At 40.4% G+C, this 25844-nt stretch overlaps 1 protein-coding gene across 1 annotated transcript in view; it reads left to right on the top strand.

Annotated features, from left to right (window-relative positions):
* Positions 1–25844, top strand: part of LOC134660292 (leishmanolysin-like peptidase) — a 167033-nt gene that overhangs the window by 125038 nt on the left and 16151 nt on the right. Inside the window, exons 5-12 of the mRNA XM_063516044.1 lie at positions 4761–4872; positions 12471–12603; positions 14596–14722; positions 16392–16529; positions 18944–19009; positions 20610–20733; positions 22402–22503; positions 23205–23392. Of these exons, the coding sequence (XP_063372114.1) occupies positions 4761–4872; positions 12471–12603; positions 14596–14722; positions 16392–16529; positions 18944–19009; positions 20610–20733; positions 22402–22503; positions 23205–23392 (990 nt within the window). The remainder of the gene's footprint in view (positions 1–4760; positions 4873–12470; positions 12604–14595; positions 14723–16391; positions 16530–18943; positions 19010–20609; positions 20734–22401; positions 22504–23204; positions 23393–25844) is intronic.

Below are 25844 nucleotides of genomic sequence, written 5' to 3'. Positions count from 1 at the left end.
ATTTGACTGAAGTTCATAAGCGCATTGTAATATGATTACTTGAATAAACTATCTTTTATCTTATCTTATCACGCAGCCCTTAAATTACCTGACTGCGATCAGGGAGATCCACATTCTTAGGCTGACGCGGCTGAAGGGGACGTCGGGGCAAGTTGTTCCACCGGCTGGCGGTGGCCGCGTCGATGGACGGCGCGTCGGTCACGTGCGGGTTGGCGTACGGGTAGCCTTGGTACGGCCGGGTCGCCATAATACACTTGAAAACGCAAACTCATTCTTAAATTTATAGTAACGTACTCGCTCTGCCGGCCCAGCCAAGGTGACAATCGCTATCGCTTCGACAACGAAACGCTTTGTGTCTGTCTATCAGTCTATCACTCTTCCATATTAGTGCGACAGTGACAGTTGCGTTTCGATCGCTATGGAGCGTAAGCGATTGGCATCTTGTCTGATGATTGAAACGTGTGATTAAAACAGCAACCCGGTGGGTATTTGAATTTTTAACAAGCAGAAACGTCTGTGAACGATGCTATTAATCTCAGAATTTAAAAGGGCAGATGGCAGAGCGCTGGAGTATCAATCCGGAGGCCGTGAGTTCAAGTCTCACCCAAGACAGTAATTTTTCCACTTTTAAATTAATTCTTAAATTGATAGTAAAGTACTCGCTCTAATGATTGAAACATCGCCTCGGTGGGTATGAGCATAGATTAGTATTTTATTGAGGTAGTGTTGGTTAAGACAATTAAGACTAGAGTCTTTGAATCCCCTGCACGCACACACACACACACACACACACACACACACACACACAAAAGACAAAACTGTAATGCGTGTTGCTCAAACGGAACTCCATATTTTGATTTTTGGGTACTTTTAGTGTCGATTTGTAGAGAATTACAGCAAATAAAAAATATTATGGCGTGAAGAGCCGGTACACGGCTTCTTCGTGAACAAATTTACGTATAATTGAATGCAGTTATTAAACATTTCTTGAACAAATTGATTGCACAAAGTGAGCTCTAAATCGAAAACGTCATATACCGTCCCCTTAAATGAGTGCTTGTAATTAAAAATGCCTCTATCTCTCTATTTCCACTGCTTTGTTTATCTTTCTTTGCCTTGTATTATGCTATACCTATGTGTTATTTGACTTATTTGTATTGATGTGTTGTCTGAATAAATGATTTCTATTATAAGTATTCTAAATTATGTACGTACCTCACGTTTATAAATACTACATGAGAAATTCCTAGTCAGCACATGTAAATACGCACTTTCACTGCTTCGCCATGCGGACTGAATTCATAAACTTATCATTATCAACACGATAATACAGCGATAAGTGATAACATATCAGTGATATCTGTTCGTATCTATTGCTATACGCTTGTGGAAAACATCTGGCCAAGCTATCCCTGCACTTAAAAAACCGAGTTAAGTGCGAGTCGGACTCGCGCACGAAGGGTTTCGTACCATTACGCAAAAAACACTAAGTATAGCGCACACCGCACACTTCTATAGGTAATAGGTACCTATCAAAGGATTGATTCACCCCGCGCCGCATCGCTTCGCTTCGCGTTCGCGTGTTGTTCGCCTACGTAGTACACTGCGTTACCGTAAAATGGGGTGAGTAGGGTCAAAACTGAAATTCAAACCTCGATGACATTTTATTTTTACATATGAAAAGTGTATGGTTATAATAAGTGTTCCGGACGTTTGTATTTTAGTTTTTATTTTATTTTGGGTAGTTCCATTTCATAACTTTGACGATAAACACCTCACCCCGTAGTGCCTCGTATTTGGGGTGAGAGGGGTTTTCATACAAAGGTGATTTTGGAAGATTGTTGGATCGATTTTTTTTTATTATGCGTATTACTATAGCTCCATTTTAAATTGGAATACATTATTTTTGTAGCAGTAGCCTTAAAATCCCTTCTCACCCCTCTCTCAAACCTTCTCTCCCCATTCATAACCCACCTCTCCCCGCGAAACCTACTCACCCCGTTTTACGGTACGCTCGGTAGCGAACGAAACGCAACTGTCAGTTACAAGTGTTGCACATGAAAGAGTGATAGAGAGAGACAGAGCGTTTCGTTATCGTAGCGCAAGCGATTGTCACCTTGGCTAGGCCGGCTGAAACGAAGACCTTTCGAATCGCTCTCGAATGGCGCTGTTAATAGTATTTTATACAATCGTGATATAATGGAGAACTTTTCAGTCGAGTATACCGTGTTTAGGCAACGAAGCTTGCTGAGTTGCTTAAGTAAGGTACGAGATTGAAAAGCTTGATTATATCACTATTGTATACAATACTTTTTCTACGGGTCAACAATAAAAATACTTAAAATTAGTAGAAGAATCATGTATGTAGGTAAAAAAACCAAAAGTATACAGCTAAGATGCGCGAGCAGCCGCGATACCTTCATACTCGTACGCGACCCGGCCCCCGCGCCCCGCGCCCCCGGCCGGTTGGTCAACGACACCTAGGGTTTGCACGACGGATCCGAAATGTATGGGAATATCCGCGGATCCGGACATTTCGGATCCGGATTGCAAACCCTAACGACACCTTCTCGTAACTCATGAGGCCCTGGTACTTGCTCCGCGCTTTCGATTGGTCAATTTCATTATAGTTGGCTAAACTGTATCGAAATGAATATTATAGTTGACTAAACTGTATCGAAATGAATATTATAGTTGAGTTGGGGTCCCATAGTGAAAAAAGTATGCGATTTCACTTTGGTATACGAAGTGTCTTAATTCAAGCATTGCAGTCGACGAGTAGAAAAAGTACTATTTCAGGCGTGTTTATCAACCTCTAGCTGCACAAAGACCTATAAAAAGATCGCCCATTCCATTCTATTTCGAATATTTATTTTGACGAATCTAAATTGTATTTGTCTTGGCAAGTGGGCGGCTAAAGGTTAGACTAAAAGGTACAGTCGCCATTAGATATATCGGAGCGGCCGACGTGCTCAATAATATCTGTACACGCACCTAGCGCCATGACAATAGAGGCGTGTTCAGATATTTGTGAGCACCTTTGCCGCTCCGATATATCTGATGGCAACTGTACTAGTTAGGTAGGTTGCAAAATGCGTGGGAGTCAAATTGTTTTCATTAACTTTAGGTAAGTTCTGATTGAAAACACTACCTACTAGGAAGTCTCTAGCTATAATTAAGTACCTAGGTGGGTTGAGTTATGAAAGGCACGTCTGTCTGTCGTGTGGGAATCTCCATTTAAATTGAAATACACGGGGCCTATCTGATCTCCGAAACCTTGAAATCCGATTAAAATCCCGAAATTTTCATTTCACCGAACGCGTTTTATCTCAAACCCGTTGTTTTTAGAAGGGTCACCAATCTAACCTAAGCCAAGGCTTCTACAGTATACAGTATAGAGATGCAACGGATAGTTGTTTGGCCGGATACCGGATACCGGATATCCGGCCTGGACACTGGCCGAATATCCGGTATCCGGCCGCCGGATATTCGGCCGGCGGAACTATACCTATATTTTGAGTTTTGCAGGTGCGCGTCGTGCAGGTTTCGACCTATTTCGTAGTGAACGTTTGCGCGGACACATTTCTAGGAGCGTAACGAGTTTTATCAGGTCATTACGTAGTAAGTTCGTTTATAGTTACAAGTGCGCGCGCGTATTTTTGTGTAAACAAATAAGTGTATTGTGTGACATTGGTTACGTATTCATTTCTATTTACAGTGTCGTTAGCATTATGACCGTGACTGTTTTTTTAGATTCCATTTTTTACCCCAAAATGTGTTAATTTTACTATCCGGTATCCGGCCGGATAGTAGGTCGCTATCCGGTATCCGGCCGGATAGTAAAATAACGGCCGGATAGGCCGGATACCGGATAGTAACCGGATATCCGGTGCATCTCTAATACAGTATTCCTTTTCAAATATTCGGAAAATTTAACGCTTAAAAAAACGCGTAACACTTTACTAGGTGTAGGTACAGACCCCATCAGATATATCGGGGTAGCCAAGGTGTTCAAAACTATCTGAACAAAGGATTAGGGGTAGAAAATGAGCGGAGGGTGTTACAGTCGCCATCAGATATATCAGAGTGGCTGAAGTGCTTAAAAATATCTGAACACGAACTTTAACCTTTTGATAGAGGTTTGTTTAGGTATTTGTGAACACCTTGGCCGCTCCGATAAATCTGATGTCGACTTCACCTACTAATTTAATGCCGAATTCTTATTTAAGTAGGTACCTCATATCAATCTTCATCATTTATCTGTCATTTGTATTGAATTTCACTTTTTATCTGATTTCGTAGTATTTGATGATATCGAGTATCATTCAAATACCTTAATGTATTTAGATAAGATTATATGTATATATGTTTATATTTAATTGTATGATAATATAGGAAAAACAATGTATACCTACTTAACTTAAATATTATGCATCCATATATTCATATATATCATTCATATATTTCATATAATTGCTTTTCTTATAATTTTGGTTTAATCAAACGACGGAGCTCCTTGTTTGTTACACCAATTTATAATATTTTGTTGTACAGTCAGCAGCAGAAGTTGCTAAGCGGGCGAGGTGTTCAAAATTATCTTGACGCGACTTTATTGTTAAGAGAATAAGAGCGTCCACTTTCGTCTAACGTAACTTGATATTCGACCTGTGGGAGGGTATTTATGCTCTCCAAATACCATATGTTTTCCGAGCTTATAGTGTACACATAGAAAAATATCTAACACGCGTGTATCTTTCCAGAAAGTGCCCAACTCGGCAAGTGTTCGTGCGGGGCGGTCGCTCGCACTGCATCGACTCCTGCAGCGCTGAGACTATGTGTGGGGAGGTGCGGGTGCCGGAGAACCATTTAAACGTGAGTTACTTAGCGTCACTTTTCAGAAAGTGCCCAACTCGGCAAGTATTCGTGTGCCGGTCGCACTACATCGACTTCTGCAGTGCTGAGACTGTGTGTGGGGAAGTCAGGGTGCCGAAGAACCATTTAAACGTGAATTACTTAGCGTCACTTTCCAGAAAGTGGCCAACTCGGCAAGTATCGTGCGGGGCGGGCGCTCGCACTGATTCGATGGCGAAGCGCAAGCGATCGTCACCTTGGCTCGGCCGCCTGCCGGCCTAGCCAAGGTTACAATCGCTATCGCTTCGACAACGAAAAGCATTATGTCTCTCTATCACTCTTCCATATTAGTGCGACAGTGACAGTTGCGTTTCGATCGCTACGGAGCGTAAGCGATCGGCATCTTGGCTACGCGGGCTGGTCCGTTTAAGGGTCAAGTCCCTCTATCATTGGCCTTCGTCTAATCCCTACTAAACGAGACACCGTACAGGCATAAAGGATAACTCACGTTAGACCGGGCCGTGTCCGGGCCGGAGCTTCCGGCGCTTCGTTTTCTATGGAATTTACGCATTACGTATCACCTGTCATCCGTCATAGAACATAGAAATGTAAGCGCTGGAAGCTCCGGCCCGGACACGGCCCGGTCTAACGTGAGGGTCAAGGTCCTCCATCATTGGCATTGAACGAGACACCCGTATAGGCATAACTCGTAACGTTATTGAGGTAATTTCTTTTTGTGCGACGTTTGTAGCAAGCGAGATTAGGCAGCCTTTGTAAATCAATAGACATCATGAACGTACTTGTTACTTAATTAATGGCGAAGCAAAATGAGTAGAGATGCCACGAATATTCGGCAACTATTCGGTATTAGGCCCATTCGGCCACTTTGCCGAATATTCGGTATTCGGCCGAATGTTGCCAACTATTCGGCCGAATAGTGCTTTGTTGGCGATCTGTTTTCAAAATAATTGTGACTCAAAATGTTCGCATGTCATGCCGAATATTCGGCGCTTCGGCCGAGAGAGGGGCCGAATATTCGGCACTTCGGCCGAGAGAAGGGCCGATTATTCGGTATTCGGCCATAACCACTTTTCGGGGCATCTCTAAAAATGAGTCTTGTGGCCCGATTCGAACTTTAAGATACGTCAAATATAAGGTCAAGATACGATATGGATTAGATATGTCAATGTCAGTGTCTGAAGTTTTTGTTTGAAGAAACGTCACTTTTGACACTGACATATCTAATTCATATCGACGAATCTTAAAGTTCGAATCGGGCCGTTGGCACGACCTAAATACATAACTGGGAATGATAACTGACCAAAAATTCTTTGATGTTCTCTACAGGTCGCATTCTCAACCGATTCTCGTGAACACTACTACAGACCAATCAATCGCGACCAACAGAAAGACAAACTAAATTAAACATTATTTTAATTTTCATATTTTGTGTCCCACCATTTTTCAAAAGACTGGCTCACTATTTTCGCTTTAGGTAATTCTGTATGACCACTGATCGCTAATACTACACTTTCCATTTTATAACCATCTTTAATTTGTCTATTTGTCTTTGTTATTCTTTCTCTTTTAGGAGTTACATCCACTTTATCATAATAATGTTTATCATGCTCCTAATTAAAAGCATTACTCGTATATTATATTTATTTTGTCTCTCTTTTTTGGTAGTTTCTTTTCATTTTCTTTTCTAGGTCTTAGCTTATTCGCTAATACTACACTATCCTTTTCCCATCTTTAATTTTCTTATAACGCGTTGTAGTCTCTTTAATTTCACAAATTACTTTTAGGAGTTACATCCACTTTATCATAATAATGTTAATCATGATCCCAATTAAAATCATCATTCATATATATATTTTGTCTCTTTTTTTTCGTTAGTTTCTTATCTTTTTTCTTTTCTAGGTCTTCTTAGTATATTCGCTTAGTCTATTCTTTCCTTTTTATCATCACTATTTTTCTATACGTGTTCTAATCTTTTTTATTCCTTCTCTTTTAGTTCTCAAATTATTTTTAGGAGTTACATCAACTTTATCATAATAATGTTTATCATGATCCCAATTTAAAGATTTAAAAGCATCACTCATATCATATTTATTTTGTCTCTGTTTTTTGGTAGTTTCTTTTCTTTTTTCTTTTCTAGGTCTTAGTCTATTCCTTAAAACATTTTCTTCTAGTTCATCATCAGATAAATTATTTATTGATTCTTCATTCATCTTATTTTCTTCAGATACATTATTCTTAATATTGTCGTTTAGTTTTTTAAATAAGTCTGTTATTTGCTGGACGATATCTTCGGAGAGGAACTTTCTTGCTATCTTCTGTACATCTTCTACGTTTGCTGACAGCAGGATGTAGGTTTTAGCGATTTGAGTAAGACAGAGAAGATAACCTGAAAAATAATGTTTTATTAGATTTTAGCAACACACATAAGGTAAACGTACTAGTGCTCGACATGCTAATGCCCAATAGATGACACCCTGCTGTCACCTCTATTGACAATGACTTAAGTTTCAAGATGACATGTACTGGTACCGCGTCGAGTCTTATCATAAATCCTTTATGATCCGTTCAAAAACCGTACCTATATTAAGGCCAGCATAAATATAATATTTTTCTTATCTGTAAAATTGTGTTATTGCGTCTACTAGCAGTATATTTATTTATCCACTTGGCTCACGAGATTACCGACATGTGGGATGTTGATTCGACCATCATTGTCCCGAGTCGTTTCAGTGAACGGTCTCATTGCGAAGCTGCGAAGAGTCTCGACCAACATCTTGAGATACTCTCGCTAGGTGGTTGGATCAAGGGTCAGATGCAGAAGGCTGTGTGATTTGCGAAATTCGGTTTTTGCGGTAGCCCTTCAGTGCAGCTCAAGGCCGCACTGGCAGGATCGCCATGTAAGGTCGGGATTAAGACAAATTGCTTGCTATGATATAGGTATAATGCTTGTCAAATGATACCTGTGTAGCCTTATATATTCTAACACGTTGTAATATATGTGTGGGTAAAGTATAGCACACACTACAAATGTCGATATAGTTACTTAATAATAATATTTGAATTTTCGTTTCGAGCCCGGTTCAGCGAAGGGCATATAGCTTTTGTCAATATACATCAAATTGTGTAAACATACTTTCTATTATGTTAATATTCAGAGAGGAAAATGAGGTCTACGTTTGTATAGAGAAGCGATCATTCCTTTTCCTCTTAAACTTATTATTTTTAGGGTTCCGTACCTCAAAAGGAAAAAAACGGAACCCTTATAGGATCACTCTTGCGTCTGTCTCGTCTGTCTCTCCGACCATTCCCCCCTTTATCTTCGAAACTACTGGGTCTAAAATTTTGAAAAAAATTCACAAAATAGTTCTTTACCTGTAGATGACAGGAAAACTTACTAGAAATGTGCAGTCAAGCGTGAGTCGGTCTTAATGAACCCTTTGGGACGCGAGTCCGACACGCACTAGGCCGCTTTTTGTCTTACGTCATCACGTGACTTAACCTAATAGCCTTAGGTTTCTAATGCCTAAATAAACAAATGTTTTATCACTACATAGTATATAACAAAGTCGCTTCCCGCTGTCTGTCCATATGTATGCTTAGATCTTTAAAACTACGCAACGGATTTTGATGGGGTTTTTTTTAATAGATAGAGTGATTCAAGAGGAAGGTTTATGTATAATTTGTTAACCCGTGCTAAGCCGGGGCGGGTCGCTAGTAAATTTATAAATATAATAAAGGTCTCGAGTAATCTTGGTCCTTCGAGACGGCTTAAAACATTCCAAGATCAAAAAGAGTTTTGCGAAACCCTTTGATCTTTTGACGGGCTTTAACCTGTCCGGTGTCGTCATTAAGAGGGTTTTGTTTTGGAATTCTGGAGTAAGCTGGGATTGAGCGGGATCTTGTAGAATAAGGCGCGTGTAATGAAATGTTTCGAAAAGTCCTTTACAGTACATATGAGGCTACTTTTCCGCACTAGTGCGTAAAATAGCACTTTTCGTGCGTATGTCGAAACTTTAAAGTGCCATATGTACTGTAAAACGTTGTTCGATACACGTGCGAATAGGTAATTCGCAACTCGTATCGATTTAAAACACTCCCTTCGGTCGTGTTTTAATTTATCGCCACTCGTTTCGAATTTCCTCTTTTTCGCACTTGTATCGAAAATAACTATTACAGAAGATGTGTGCCCATCACACAAATAAATGCCCTTACCGGGATTCGAACCCAGGACCGCGGCTTAACAGGCAAGGTCACTACCAGACCATCAGTCGTCAAATTTCATATGCTCTGAAAGATGGTCATTGTTGTTCTAAAAGGTATGCAGAAAATGATACGTTTCTGCACTAGAGCATTATATACTTTCAAAGTACCTACGATTTGTTTCAGTTTTTCACGATAAGCAATTGAAATACTTGAAATAGGATTTGTTATACAATCTCTATTATAAACTAGGAAACAAGGCCTTGTTGGGATTAGTCCGGTTTTCTCACGATATTTTCACCGAAAAGCGACTGGTAAATATCAAATGCTATTTCGTACATAAGTTCCGAAAAACCCATTGATACGAGCCGGGGTGTGAACCCGCGACCTCCGGATTGCAAGTCGCACGCTTTTACCGCTAGGCCACCAGCGCATCACCTTCGACTATGAATATTCAGAGTAAAAACTAATATTTTTACTACAAATGTTATTGTGTAAATCAATTATCAACATTGAGCTCAACTATTTAATAACAATGACACATCTATTTATAAACTTTATTGTTTATTGACGGTATACAGGATGCTTCCTGTAACAGAAGCAATAAATTAAACTAAAGGCTGTACTCCTCAAACTGACCAACATTTGTTCAGCAACTTTTAAAAATTATGAATCCTTTAGACTTCCTCTTTTTCATACAAAATAAACGCTGACATCGGTGTGTTTGACGTTGCTTGTCACGCTTTAAACATAACAAAATTTGCAATACATTGCATCTTAGAATAAACTTTAAAGTGTAATAAAAATCAAAACATGAGTTATTTTCATAAGTTGCTGAACAAATGTTGGTCAGTTTGAGGAGTACAGCCTACAGTTTAATTTATTGCTCCTGTTACAGGAACCACTCTGTATACTGGCATTTGTATTGCTGAAATAATAGCGCACTAAATAATAAATTCTATAAGTATTTTAATGAATAAATTCAACTTGTTTTCTATAACTATGAATGAATTCCAAATGTCTTACCTATAACCAGCACTGGGCGCGATAACATGGTTTATGTTTTCGTTGGTATATACCTATAAAATACCTTTTATTATTATTCGATGGTATTAAAAATCACTACATAGTATAAAACAAAGTCGCTTCCCGCTGTCAGTCTGTCTGTATGTATGCTTAGATCTTTAAAACTACGCAAAGGATTTTGATGCGGTTTTTTTAATAGATAGAGTGATTCAAGAGGAAGGTTTATGTATAATTTATTAACCCGTGCGAAGCCAGGGCGGGTCGCTAGTATATTATAAAGCAATACAATCTTATATAAACAGACAAAGGCAGAATTAAAGGCTGGGCATTTATTTCTGATTGAAAATGACGTTATATTTTACTAAAAGTAGCAGGAATTCACAAAAAGTCAACTGTTTACAAAAAAGGAATAGTGATCATTATAAGCAACAAAAAAATTGAAATAGTTATAGGTAATGTTAAAAACTGTACAGTCAATAATAACAACCAAAACTTTGAAAAAACTTAGAATGTTTTAAAACTAATTAAAATCTTAAATATGTTGTTCGTATGTGTTCTCTTGTTTTCATCTTTTTATTTTGCCACGACTATTCTATTCTAGTCTCGTGAATCACTCTGTATAGTCAAAGAAGTTGTGTAGGTACAAACTCAATGAGCAACTATTATTTTGCCACGACTATTCTATTCTAGTCTCGTGAATCACTCTGTATAGTCAAAGAAGTTGTGTAGGTACAAACTCAATGAGCAACTATTATTTTAAAAAATTTCGTATTTAATGGTTCGTTAGTCTATTCCATTTTAATAAGGTATCTAACGCAGCGTTCATAAACAACTTTTGTTAATTATACTCAATGAAAAGCCTTTCGTAATTGTACCTACTTAATTTTTCAAATTATTTTATATTTCATGTCGTTATTATTCCTGAAATAGAAATAATAACGACATGTTTTTTTTGCATAGAAGGTAGGTGAAAAACATCTTTGAAAAATAAGTTGTAGGTTGTAGCTAATTATATAACAATTATATAGCATTACTAGCGACCCGCCCCGGCTTCGCACGGGTTAACAAATTATACATAATAAAATAATCTTCCTCTTGAATCACTCTACCTATTAAAAAGAAACTGCATCAAAATCCGTTGCGTAGTTTTAAAAATCTAAGCATACATAGGGACAGACAGCGGGAAGCGACTTTGTTTTATACTATGTAGGTATACATTATTTTATATTCTCTTGGTTTCATAAGTAATAAGTAGGTACTTAAGTTACCTAGTTACTAGTGTTAGACCAAGCTAAGGTAGCAGCGATTTTGATAGCAGAGCCAGAACATCAGTGACACAATCTGCTGTGCAAGTGTTATTTTAAACGTCATATTGGGATACCCTCCTCCATTTGATTGGGGATTTAAATCTTCTCGAGGCCGAGGTGTAGGGTTGGAGCCGGTGTAGCTTTATTTGACATTCATAAGCGCATTGTAATATGCGTACTTGAATAAACTATCTTTTATCTTTATCTTTGTCATAATTTCATGGAAGCATGACGTTTAAAATAACACTTGAACAGTCTGTGCTATCAATCTCTGTCGACTTAGCTTGGCCTAACTCATTTTCTAATAGCGTTTTTCTATAAAAAGACACATCAAAATTGTTTGCCCTTTTTCTAATGCTAAAAATAACGAAGTATAAGCATAATATCTCGGAGCAAAATGCTTTAGTAAATGGATTGTTATTTAGCTATCAAGTTACTTTTTATTAGGTATGATCTAAAAATAGTCGTCCAGCAATTTGTTTTCGCGTTCTAACGTTACATACATTCGCCTACGAAAATATCTGTAATATGGTAAAGGTACTGGTGCTCGACGCGGTCCCAGTATATGTCATCTTAAAACTTAAGTGACAGCAGGGTGTCATCTATTGGGCATTAGAATGTCGAGCACTATTACGTTTACCTTACATGATTCTCGGAAATATCTTCAGGTGCAGTAGGTTCATTTTTATATCATTATATCATAATTCATTTGACAAAAAATAGCACCGCTTTTTTATATCATAATTCGGTGGCCAAAATATAAGAATTGCAATTGAGGCCTTTTCTCTAGTAACTTCATCGATTCGATGGTAAAGTCAATGGAAAATAATCCTTATTATTCTTAGAATTAAATACATCACTACATAGTATAAAACAAAGTCGCTTCCCGCTGTCTGTCCCTATGTATGCTTAGATCTTTAAAACTACGCAACGGATTTTGATGGTTTTTTTTAATAGATAGAGTGTTTCAAGTGGAAGGTTTATGTATAATTTGTTAACCCGTGCGAAGCCGGGGCGGGTCGCTAGTATATAATAAAGTTATTAATTAAAACGTTAATTCTCCAGCCATGCTACGTCTGCAACAGCACCGGCCAGAACTGCCGAGCGTTGCCGCGACGAAGAATCACCATCGAGGATGACACCACCGAAATCACTGGCAACGCACTCACTGAAGGCACCGAAGTCACCGATATGCCAGGTAAGGCCGTCTTTGGTCGCCATAGTTACCATAACGCAGAACTGCCGAGCGTTGCCACGACGAAGAATCACCATCGAAGATGACACCACCGAAATCACCGGCAACGCACTGACTGAAGGCACCGAAGTCACCAATATGCCAGGTAAGACCGTCATTGGTCACCATAGTTACCATAACGCAGAACTGCCGAGCGTTTCCACGACGAAGAATCACCATCGAGGATGACACCACCGAAATCACCGGCGACGCACTCACTGAGTGCACCGAAGTCACCGATATGCCAGGTAAGACCATCTTTGGCCACCATAGTTACCATAACGCAGAACTGCCGAGCGTTGCCGCGACAAAGAATCACCATCGAGGATGACACCACCGAAATTACCGGCGACGCACTCACTAAAGGCACCGAAGTCACCGATATTCCAGGTAAGACAGTCTTTGGTCACCATAGTTATCATACAGCATAATTGACAAGAATCACGATAGAAGATGACACCACGGAAATTACCGGCAGCGCACTGACTGAAGGCACCGAAGTCACCGATATGCCTGGTAAGACTATCTTTGGTCACCATAGTTACCATACACATCTAGAGAAGTACTTGATGGATATGCATATCCAGAGATGCGATTTATTTGAAATACTTCTATTTAAAATGCAAATACAAAATGCAAAATACCTATTTTGTATTTTGCATTTAAATGCCTTTTAGTAAAAAACATTTTGTATTTTATTTGAAATACTTTTCGAGATGTATTTTGCATTTTTAATATTCATTTCAAAATGCAAAATACTTTGTGATTAAGTTTAGCCAACATTACCAGTCAAACAAAATGAAATGAACGAATGACGCTTGTATTGCCGAATTTGACCGATAGCTAGTCTGCTAGCCATGCGCGCCCTTTTTAGGGTTCCGTACCCAAAGGGTAAAAACGGGACCCTATTACTAAGACTCCGCTGTCCGTCCGTCCGTCCGTCTGTCACCGGGTTGTATCTCACGAACCGTGATAGCTAGACAGTTGAAATTTTCACAGATGATGTATTTCTGTTGCCGCTATAACAACAAATACTAAAAACAGAATAAAATAAAGATTTAAGTGGGGCTCCCATACAACAAACGTGATTTTTGACCGAAGTTAAGCAACGTCGGGCGGGGTCAGTACTTGGATGGGTGACCGTTTTTTTGCTTGTTTTGTTCTATTTTTTGTTGATGGTGCGGAACCCTCCGTGCGCGAGTCCGACTCGCACTTGGCCGGTTTTTTTTCTTTGGTCAGAGTGCGCGCCTTATAGCCGTTTAGACTCGCGGCGCGTCTCGTGGCTCGCCGCGACACACTCGCATTCGGCCTGTCATTTGGTTATAAACCTTATGCCGTGCCGTTAGTGTTTAAATTATATTAGCTCGATGAGCTTGCGAGCCACGAGAGTCTAAACCGGCTATTATGTCTGACTAGTGTCAATATCAAACGAAAACGACGAACATTATCTATTCTATGGCTATTCTCATGATAAATACCTAAAATAAATAAAAATATCTGAGATTTGGTCAAAAGGTATTTTATTTTGAAAAAGTATTTTTAAAATACCTATTTTGCATTTAGCATTTGAAATACAAAACGCAAAACTATTTGGTATTTTGCATTTGAAATAGTAAATCTGAAAAGTATTTTGCATTTTGTATTTAAATGCTTTTTTAAAACCATTTTGTACATCTCTGTGCATATCAGAACTTTATAGATATGCATATAAGTGCCACTTGCACCATTCTACTAACCCGGGGTTAACCGGTTAAACCTGGAGTTACCATGGTTACCAGTACAATTTGACATTGGGTTAACGGTTTAACCGGTTAAACTCGGGTTAGTGGAATGGTGCAACTGGTGCAAGTGGCCCTAAGAAGTATATACAGTCAGCAATAAGTGTTACATTTTTTTTTTTCAGTTAATACTTATAAAATTAATATTGACAAGTCGTTTTCCTTGCAGATCTAGAAGAGGAGCCTATAGGCGTGGAGAACACGGACTTCGTGCTGTACGTGAGCGCGGTCGAAACGGAGAGGTGCCGCCGCGGCCTGACCGTGGCGTATGCTTCGCATTGCCAGCAGGAAAGCGCGCTAGACAGGTACAACCATAGACAGAAGATTAAAGGATGACTCACGCTAGAACGGTCCGGGTCCGGGCCGAGGCGTCCACGATTCAGTTTTCTATAAAAAGCATCACAAGCCGCATGTTCCCACTTTTTATAACGCGGGGCAGGTGACATATTACTCATATTAGTTATAGGCTACATTTTTAACCGACTGATGGATGAATATGTTGTTTTTAACCGACTTCCAAATCTCAAAGAAGGAGGTTATCAATTCGGTTGTATGTTTTTTTTTATTTTTTTTATTTTTTTTATGTTTGTTACTCCATATCTCCGTCATTACTGGACCGAATTTGAAAATTCTTTTTTTGATTGTATGTATATGCATACAGATTGGTCCCGTTTTTGTCAAAACCCAGTTCTGATGATGGGATCCATGAGGAATCGAGGGAACTCCTCAAATCTTAAAGGCATACATATAGTGATTTTTGTGTTTTTATCAACAAATCAAGCATATACATTCAAAAACGTGACATTTGATGAAGTGGAACTGCTGATGATGATCAGAATGGAACTCTTCGACGACGCATAGTTCACGTTTGGCGATTTGTCCTCTTCGTTATGTTTGTTAAGCAAGTTAAGTTTTTGAGACACGTTTTTGTCAAGCTCGAGTTCTGATGATGGGATCCATGAGGAATCGAGGGAACTCCTCAAATCTTAAAGGCGTGCGTATAAAGATTTTTGTATTTTCATCAGAAAATCAAGCATTTTTATTAAAAACTGTCGCATTTGATGAAGTGGAACTGCTAATGATGATCAGAACAGAACTCTTCAACGACCCATAGTTCACGTTTGGCGATTTGTCCTCTTCGTTATCTTTGTTAAGCAAGTTTAGATTTTAAGCCACATTTCTGTCAAGCTCGAGTTCTGATGATGGGATCCATAAGGAATCGAGGGAACTCCTCAAATCTTAAAGGCACACGTATAGAATTTTCTGTATTTTCATCATAAAATAAAGCATTAAAAACTGTCGCATTTGATGAACTGGAACTGCTGATGATGATCAGAACAGAACTCTTCAACGACGCATATACCTACACGTTTGGTGATTCCGAATTTCGACTTTGACTTGGACTGGGACCCGGACTCGGATCCAGATCCGGACTCGTATCCGGATCCGGTTCGGACCCGGACCCGGACCTGGACTCGGACTCGGACCTGGACTAGACCCGGACTCGGACACAGACCCGGACCTTGACCCGGAAAACCACTATGATACCTAAACTAAATAAACCACTATGATTACCTACCATAAAATGTAGGTATAAAGTATGATGAGGCCAAACCCCTCCCGCTCAAACCCCCGTACACCGCACCGCATATGCGCTGTTAAGTGGGTTAGGTTAGGTTAGAACTGCTATCCTCACAGAACCGAACAAAAGTGGGTTAGGTTATGTTAGAACTGCGAGCCTTACAGAAACGAAATGCTACTAGAAAAGTGGGTGGTTTTACCTCCTTTTCTACATAGCGCACCATCTACAATAATATTTCACCGTCGTATAGGCGCATTTTCCGGGCGGGGCGTATGCGGGGCGTGAGCGTTTTATATGTAAAAGCGGCGCGCCCCGCTCACGCCCCGCCCGGAAAACGCCTTTAGGCGGGTATGTTTTTCTACCGTCTTATATATGTACTTAATTATTTACAGACCAGTGGCTGGCCACGCCAACTTCTGCCCCGGCGAGCTGTCCACAAAGTATCGAGACCTCCCGAGCCTATTGTCCACTGTACAGCACGAAATGTTACACGCGCTAGGCTTTAGTGTGTCCCTCTTCGCGTTCTACAGGTAACAATACTCAAAGGAAGACTCAACCTCATTCCCCTGGCTATAAACTCATTCTCCTGTTGAACTTGTTCTCCTGGCCCACCAAGTAGGTATCTCCTGCGTACTGCCGAGCCTGCTGTCCACCGTGCAGCACGAAATGTGCGTGTAGCGCTGGGCTTTAGCGTGTCTCTGTTCGCTTTCTACAGGTAAAACATGATTTATTTGGGCAAGAATCTCATTCTCCTGGCAATAATCTCATTTTCCAGGCTATAATATCATTGTCCTGGTGATAATCTTATTCCCCTAGTCCACTGTGCAGCACGAAATGTTACCCCAGAAAGCAAGAATCTCATTCTCCTGGCAATAATCTCATTTTATAGGCAATAATTTCATTATCCTGGTGATAATCTCAGTCTCCTGGCAATAATCTCATTATCCTGGTGATAATCTCAGTCTCCTGGCAATAATCTCATTATCCTGGTGATAACATCATTCTCCTGGTGATAAAATCATTCTCCTGGCGATATTCTTATTCCCCTGGTCCACCAAGTATTGAGATCTCCCGAGATGTTACACGCGCTGTGTTTTAGCGTGTCTCTGTTCGCGACCTACATACCCCTCATTTCTGGACAACTATCTCATTCTCCTGACGATAACGTCATTCTCGTGGCGATAACATCATTCACCTGGTGATAACATCATTCTCCTGAAAAAAATATATAATAAAATTCCAATTGACATAAGAAATTTAGACAGTGACACAATTTTCAAAAATAAATTAAAAGCTAATAATTCGATAATATACCTGTACGGATATGATGGTCGTTCTTGTCTACGTGACAGCGTGATAAAACGGTGTCCGTCACTTTCTTTCCCACGGTGTTAAACAGTGACAGTTATTTTATCACGTGGATAAAGATGGATAAAGCTATCCATAATAGGCTGGCTGGTAAGTGATAATTTGTAGTAGGTAGTGGACATGTAGTCTGCATTCATGGTTTATAATTTTAAAAATGGAATCTACTATATCTTGACATTGTAATTAATTCTAAATCAATTTGAAATATATTTTTTCACCTCAGCAGCTCGAACAAGGGTACTTTGCTACTTAAAAACAGTGAGCAAAATCGCATTTTGCTCACTGAGTGAGACAAAATGAGCAAAATGCGATTTTGCTCACTCAGTGAGCAAAATTCGATTTTGCTCACTGTTTTTAAGTAGCAAAGTACCCTTGTTCGAGATGCTGAGGTGAAAATTTAATTCTGGGTATATCTTAAGAAAACATGAGTGAATAGAGGTAAGTGATGAAGAAGGATTACATTTTTCGGGTTCTCTAATATGTTCTCACTGCTGAGGTGAAAAGTTTTGTGAACTACACGAGATCAAAGTTATTTACATCTCGTGCGCTTTTGAGTCCCTTACTACGCTCAAGATTCTAAATTAGATTCACTCGCTACGCTCGTGAATCTATTATAGAATCTTTCGCTTGCACGGGACTCAAAATAAGCACTCGAAGAAATATCAAACTTTGATCTCTTGTTGTACAAATAACTATTTTGATTATTTATTTGACATGTACCACACATAATCGATATCTTGAAATTGTATTATATCTACCGTAAATTTAAGTTAAATCTTAAATTATGTAAATTATGCTGTATTATGACGTGTCATCATCATCCTCGCGTTGTCCCGGCATTTTGCCGCGGCTCATGGGAGCCTGGGGTCCGCTTGGCAACTAATCCTAGTAATTAACGTGGGCACTAGTTTTTACGAAAGCGACTGCCATCTGACCTTCCAACTCAGAGGGTAAACTAGGCCCGTATTGGGATTAGTCCGGTTTCCTCACGATGTTTTCCTTCACCGAAAAGCGACTGGTAAATATCAAATGATATTTCGTACATAAGTTCCGAAAAACTCATTGGTACGAGCCGGGGTTCGAACCCGCGACCTCCGCTGCTGCTCCGATGCTGTATTATGACGTGTAAAAATCTGTATTTTTTTACCAATAAAAATCTGACATCTGAAATCTGACCACCGAGGGCACTATATTTAACCTACTTTATGGGAAAATTAAGAAAATCGTTATAACATCCGAAAGCGGAGGAATTAATATCGAACGTGAATAAAAAAAAAACAAGATACGTTGCTAGTTTAAAAGACTCCTTCTAATAGGTACTGTGTCTGAACTTACGATTCTCGTGTTCAACCTGCATTTATTGTTTAGCTAGCGACCCGCCCCGGCTTCGCACGGGTAGTTCAACGAATTCACACAAAACTTTTAAAAATTATACACCAAAACCTTCCTCAAGAATCACTCTATTAATAGGTGATAACCGCATGAAAATCCGTCCAGTAGTTTTTGAGTTTATCGCGAACATACAGACAGACAGACGCGGCAGGGGACTTTGTTTTATAATATGTATTGATTTCAGAGACGATAATGGCGAACCGCTCATGGAGAGGCGACCCGACACAGGAAACCCGCCCCTCGATGAAGAGTAAGAAAACTATTTTTTGTACTCCCGTACTTTTATCACAGAATAACTAATAGTACTACCGTACAGAAAATTCACTCCTTCACAAAAGTCAGATTTAGGTATAAAATTACACCTATATCGCCGCCTGCAAGCAAAATTGAAACTTATAACCGCGCACGAACCGTGAATCTCCTTTGCGTGCCGCAGTTTTATGACCAAGCTGTGAGTGTCGGCACGGGGTTATCACTTGACAAGTTTTTATACGTAAAGTCTATTTTTTTATTCGGTAGACTGAAATGACATTTCATAGTATGAACATCATGTGTCATTTCATACTATGAAATGTCATTTTAGTCTACCGAATAAAAAAAATAGACTTTATACCCACTGATTTATTATTTTTAAGATAAATATGTAGGAATTACAAACGTTGATTATGTAAACATACATTTTTTATCCGGAGATAGTATGTCTGATTCTCACGGAAGTAAGTTTCGAAGCCATTGTATATTTTCAATTTTGCGCGAGCGCCATGTGACACGACTATCGTGCACGCCGAGCGGCAGCCCACTGCCATACGCCTGTCCGATGGGCGCGCCGGCCAAATGTACCTAAACTGCGGAGTGACACCCCCCTGCTTTTATATGTCATTTAAAGGCTCGTGCACACACCTTTAAACCCCTATCTTATAGTTGTCAAGACAAGTCTTTAGTCTATTGCCAAAAAAAGTATTTGTGCATACACGCAGTATCTTTTTGGCACTTTTACGATACTTCGTGTAATGAATGACCACTTAAAAAATGTTGTACTTATGAAATACATTGTTGCCAACCTAATTTTAATTGTCATCTCTGACAGATGAGTGAACCATAGACGTGTTTTTTTTTTATTTCATTCATTCTTTTCCCGCCCGTACCCTCCATTCTTTGCTACTTCTTGAATGAAAAATATTTGTTAAATTTACAATTTTATTTCAAAGTAAGTGCTTGGTCGTAGAAAAAGTATTGTATGCAACGTTGTTTAACCGAGTCAAAAAATACTCGTGGCGTCTTTGTTAACAATTTTCGGCTTTGCCTCAAATTGTTACTCACGCCACTCGCCTTTTTTGACCAAACTCAAACTCAAACTCAAAATATATCCCATAAATAAATTCGCCAGTAACTGGCCACCTGTTAGTAACTGGCCGCCCTAAACTAAAAATGAATCCTATTCACCCATAAATATAATTCATTTTAGTATAAGGTGGCTAGTTATTGAAGGCTGGCCAGTTATTGAAACCTTATACTAAAATAATGAATTCTGTTTATAGGTGAATATAATTCATTTTTTGTTTAGGGTGGCCAGTTACTGGCGAATTAGGTAACCTACCTAGCTTGACCTAGCATACATAATTATTATGAAATATATCTTAAAAACTAAAAAACACTCATTATGCCTGGTAAATGCCAAGTTTAAGCTTCCAATATAGCCCACAAGATGGCAGAACCTCCAATGCACAAGAAAAGGTGTTGTTTTGGCGTGAAGTTTCCGCAGCAGTTAATGTTTCCGATTTAGGCCACAAGATGGCAGACCCTCCAACGCGCACGGCTCCTATACACCGTATATTTTGTTTATTTTCTAGACTGCAGATACATAAGTGGTCGGATCGAGTTGTCCGGAACGTCACCAGGAAGAAATGGATGATTCGCGGCGGCTACATCGAGCGGACTTTTCACATGATCGTCACGCCGAGAGTTGTCAAAGAGGTTCGTTTTTATACCGAATTTCAAGTACTTTACCCATTATTACAAGTGGACCGCGTTGTGTGAAACGTCACCAAGAAATGGATGATTCGCGGCGGCTACATAGAACGGACCTTCCATATGATCGTCACGCCGAGAGTTGTCAAAGAGGTTCGTTTTTATACCGAATTTCAAGTACTTTACCCATTATTACAAGTGGACCGCGTTGTGCGAAACGTCACCAAGAAATGAATGATTCGCGGCGTCTACATCGAGCGGACTTTTCACATGATCGTCACGCCGAGAGTTGTCAAAGAGGTTAGTTTTTAAGACCGGTAAGACAGTCGCAATTTAGCTGTCGTAGAAAAATGTGCTCGTCAATTTACGTAAAATGCCGGTTTGTAGCGTTGTTTCGTGTAGAAATAGGAGTGCTAGCAAAAACTATAGGGATCATGGAGTTACATACCACATGTGAGTACATTTTTTTTACGTATTAGTCAATAAAACAACACATTTTAACAAATAAATGCAGTGACATATAATTTTACTGAGTCGGACCATTTTGCCAAACAAACGCGTGGCAATTTGAATATGCATTCTACATTGACGGCTTAGCATCGAAAACTATTTGTAGTGTGCTAGGCAACGGCGCAATGCATTAAGCCGCTAACGATATCCACAACGGCATTATTGTTTCTTGGTACGACCGCTAACCGGTTCCCTTCTTTCCGCAAGGAACTAGAGTGGCGCTCATGCATAATTGAGGTTTAAGCGTTATCGATAAAAATATCTGGATATAGTGTGTATGGAAGTAATTATTTTTCAATTAAAATTTTACTATTATTTTGTAGTAGTATACCTATTAATTTTTAATAAAAATGCAGTAGGTAGGTACGTCAAAGAAAAAACTGTTTTAAATATTATTTATTATATTGTAGTTTATACCTATAAGTAGGGTTTGCAATACGGATCCGAAATGTATAAAATTATCCGGATCTGGATCCGGATCCGCGGATCTTCCCATACATTTCGGATCCGTCGTGAAAATCCTACTCGCATCTAACGACAATCCCAAAGTAAACCATATAAACAAACAGTAAATAAAATCGTTACTAAATTTTATACCAATTATGTTAGGTACGTTTTGATAAACATATAACAAGCTTTCGAATCATTGCTATTTTTTATTAAAAGCTTTGTATTACATTCTATCAGTAGAAACCTTTGTGACAGAACTTTATGGATCGAATGATATAGGTACTTACCTTAATCGTACCTTAAATAAAACATTTAAAATATTTTAATGCCAAAACAATAAAGTCATGTTTAGAACAAAATACAAAATATCGATAGCTGCTGTAAATTTATCGACGTGTCCTACTCTCTAGCGTCGCCGCTCTTGTCCTTTACCCCGCGCGGTTCGGCCAATCACAGCGCGTGAGTTGGTTGTCTGGCCACGCCCTCAATGATGTGGTGGGGCACAGTTGGAGACACCGAGTCCCGTTGAAATTATGCTTCGTTATAAATCTCCTTACTTCTATGATCTGAGCTCGCAACCTTCCATCTAGGCTACTCTGTGGTATCTGACGTAATACGTATAATAATAAACATATTGCATTAGTCTTAACCCTTGAATTAAAATTAAACCCTATAACTTTAAAATAAAGTTCATAATCCTCCAACTATGTACAGGTTCGAGAGCATTTCAACTGCTCAACTCTGGAGGGGGCGGAGCTGGAAGACCAGGGGGGGGACGGGACTGCGCTTACGCACTGGGAGAAACGACTCTTCGAGGTAAGCATCATCATCATATCAGCCCTTTATTGCCCAATGCTGAGCATAGGCGTCTCTTCTAGTACGCCACTTGTCCCGGTCCTGAGCTAATCTCATCCAGAAGAGACCCGCAATCTTCCGTATGTCGTCGACCCAACGAGCCAACGGATGTTAGGCGTTTATCGAGTATAATAGGTACTTTAATATTTAATATCTGGGAGACTGAGCTTTGCGGAGTTAGGCTTAGCACGCACTGCGGTTTTTAAAAAGCGGTTCCGCTACCGCAAAAAATGTAACGTACGGCATTCTTTATAAGCGCACGCACTTGCGATTTAAGAATGCCGTACGTTACATTTTTTGCGGTAGCGGAACCGCTTTTTAAAAACCGCAGTGCGTGCTAAGCCTTACATCCAATATTTTATATTTATGCTATGATTAATCCTTCGACCGCCATATCGCCATAGAGATCGACGACTGACGCGCGCGTCTACAGCCCAATATCAACCTTCGTGCATCCCGACAAGGTTCACGATGACGCGCCGCAGCTTTAGAGCGGTTTCGCACTACGTCCGATCCGAATCCGATCCGAACCCGTGAAAATATGGTCCGAAGTAGCCGTAGAACTATTTCTATGGTAATTTACGCACTAGATCCGTCTGATTTCTTTCCGAAATCGGATGACGGAGATCAAAAGGTTAAATAAATATTTCCTCTTTTTCCAGAACGAAGCCATGACAGGCACCCACACACAGAACTCCGTGTTCAGCCGCATCACCCTCGCCTTAATGGAGGACACGGGCTGGTACCGCGCCGACTACGGTGTGGCAGCGCCTTTAGACTGGGGCCGGGGTCTCGGCTGTCAGTTCGCGACCACGTCGTGCAAGCAGTGGCTCAACACGCAAAGGTTGAGGTACAGCTTGTATTGTAGTGTCTCCTGCCGACTGTGTGGCAGCGCCTTTAGACTGGGGTTGAGTACTCGGCTGCTAGTTCGCGACCACGTCGTGCAAGCAGTGGCTCAACACGCAAAGGTTGAGGTACAGCTTGTATTGTAGTGTCTCCTGCCGACTGTGTGGCAGCGCCTTTAGACTGGGGTTGAGTACTCGGCTGCTAGTTCGCGACCACGTCGTGCAAGCAGTGGCTGAACACGCAAAGGTTGAGGTACAGCTTGTATTGTAGTGTCTCCTGCCGACTAGTGTGGCAGCGCCTTTAGACTGGGGTTGAGTACTTGCCTGCCAGTTCGCTACCACGTCGTGCAAGCAGTGGCTGAACACGCAAAGGTTGAGGTACAGCTTGTATTGTAGTGTCTCCTGCCGACTAGTGTGGCCGCGCCTTTAGACTGGGGTTGAGTACTCGGCTGCTAGTTCGCGACCACGTCGTGCAAGCAGTGGCTGAACACGCAAAGGTTGAGGCACAGCTTGTATTGTAGTGTCTCCTGCCGACTGTGTGGCAGCGCCTTTAGACTGGGGTTGAGTACTGGGCTGCTAGTTCGCGACCACGTCGTGCAAGCAGTGGCTGAACACGCAAAGGTTGAGGTACAGCTTGTATTGTAGTGTCTCCTGCCGACTAGTGTGGCGGCGCCTTTAGACTGGGGTTTAGTGGCTGTCAGTTCGCGACCACGTCGTGCAAGCAGTGGCTGAACACGCAAAGGTTGAGGTACAGCTTGTATTGTAGTGTCTCCTGCCGACTGTGTGGCAGCGCCTTTAGACTGGGGTTGAGTACTCGGCTGCTAGTTCGCGACCACGTCGTGCAAGCAGTGGCTGAACACGCAAAGGTTGAGGCACAGCTTGTATTGTAGTGTCTCCTGCCGACTGTGTGGCAGCGCCTTTAGACTGGGGTTGAGTACTGGGCTGCTAGTTCGCGACCACGTCGTGCAAGCAGTGGCTGAACACGCAAAGGTTGAGGTACAGCTTGTATTGTAGTGTCTCCTGCCGACTAGTGTGGCGGCGCCTTTAGACTGGGGCTGAGGACTCGACTGCGCGTTGACGTATACACCCAGCTGCAAAAGTGCAGACCCACTTTATGAATGTGTTCAATTCATAAAGTGGGTATGCAATTTTACAGCTCGTTGTACACTTTGTACCATATACTTACCACCAGCTACAGGTATTGGACTGAATACTATTTTCTCACTTGATGGTCTCATCGGAAGACCAGCGCTGGAAGCTGCCAGCAACATGCTGAAATGGGGGCATTTCGTGACACTTTATTCTCACTATGTTCTTTTTATGTATGTCTATCGTCTGTGTGTTTACGAATACAAACTATTCTATACTATTTCATATTGGCCAATCTAAATTGTGAGTAAATAGTAAACAGGTAGTAAGTATTATTTACTGAGCAGTCTCATTGTAAATCAAGATAGGTACAAGTCTTTAGTGTGGTTTCCGTTTAGGTATAAAAAAGTCTCAGATCACGACACCCTATTTTATTAATATAATTGGCTCTGTGATTCTATTGTAATTTCTGGATATACGAGGGGTGTTCAAAATATTCTCGGTATGAGAATGAAAACAAACAAGTACGAAAAGTTTGATATTTTTATTTTTCAATATACTCCCCCCCTATGTTCATACACTTAAAAGATCGATCAATTATTTTTTTTAATCCTGCATAAAAATATTTTTTATCTTTGGTGTAAAAATGCTCCTCCACTGCCGCCTTCAATGCTTCATCATCGGAAAATTTATTTCCACGCAGATCCTTTTTAAGATTGGGGAACAAAAAGAAGTCGCTGGGGGCTAAGTCCGGACTATACGGTGGGTGAGTAACAGTTTCAAACCCACATTCAACAATAGCTGCCTTGGCAATATGAGCAGTATGGACGGGGGCGTTGTCATGCAGAAGCAGAATACCTTTGGTTAACTTTCCTCGCCTCTTTTCTTTAATTACATCCTTTAATTGACGTAGAATGTTAGCGTAGTACTGTCCTGTGATATTTACACCTTTTTCTTTATAATCGATCAGTAATACTCCTTCACAATCCCAAAATATCGTGGCCATGACCTTGCCAGCTGAAGGGATGACCTTGAACTTCTTGGGATGAGCTGAACCCTTAATGTGCCACTGCATGGACTCTTGTTTACTCTCTGGGTCATAATGATGAACCCAGGTTTCATCTCCAGTAACTATTCTTTGCAGCACCTCATCAGGATTTTCACCGCACAGGTCAATAAAATCGGAACAACAAGCTACACGCATGTCTTTTTGAAGCCGAGTCAGCATTCGCGGAACCCATCTTGCACTTACTTTTGACATATTAAGATGGTCATGGATAATATCATGTACGGTACCAATAGAGAGATTGGTTACTTGTGCTATAGATTTTACCTTCACTCGACCATCTTCCAATATAAGTTTTTCCA

This window comes from Cydia amplana, chromosome 26 (genome assembly GCF_948474715.1).
Source record: "Cydia amplana chromosome 26, ilCydAmpl1.1, whole genome shotgun sequence".
Taxonomy (NCBI): Eukaryota; Metazoa; Arthropoda; class Insecta; order Lepidoptera; family Tortricidae; genus Cydia; species Cydia amplana.
Note: the sequence above shows the minus strand (reverse complement) of the source record. Positions and strands in the feature narration are given on the sequence as shown.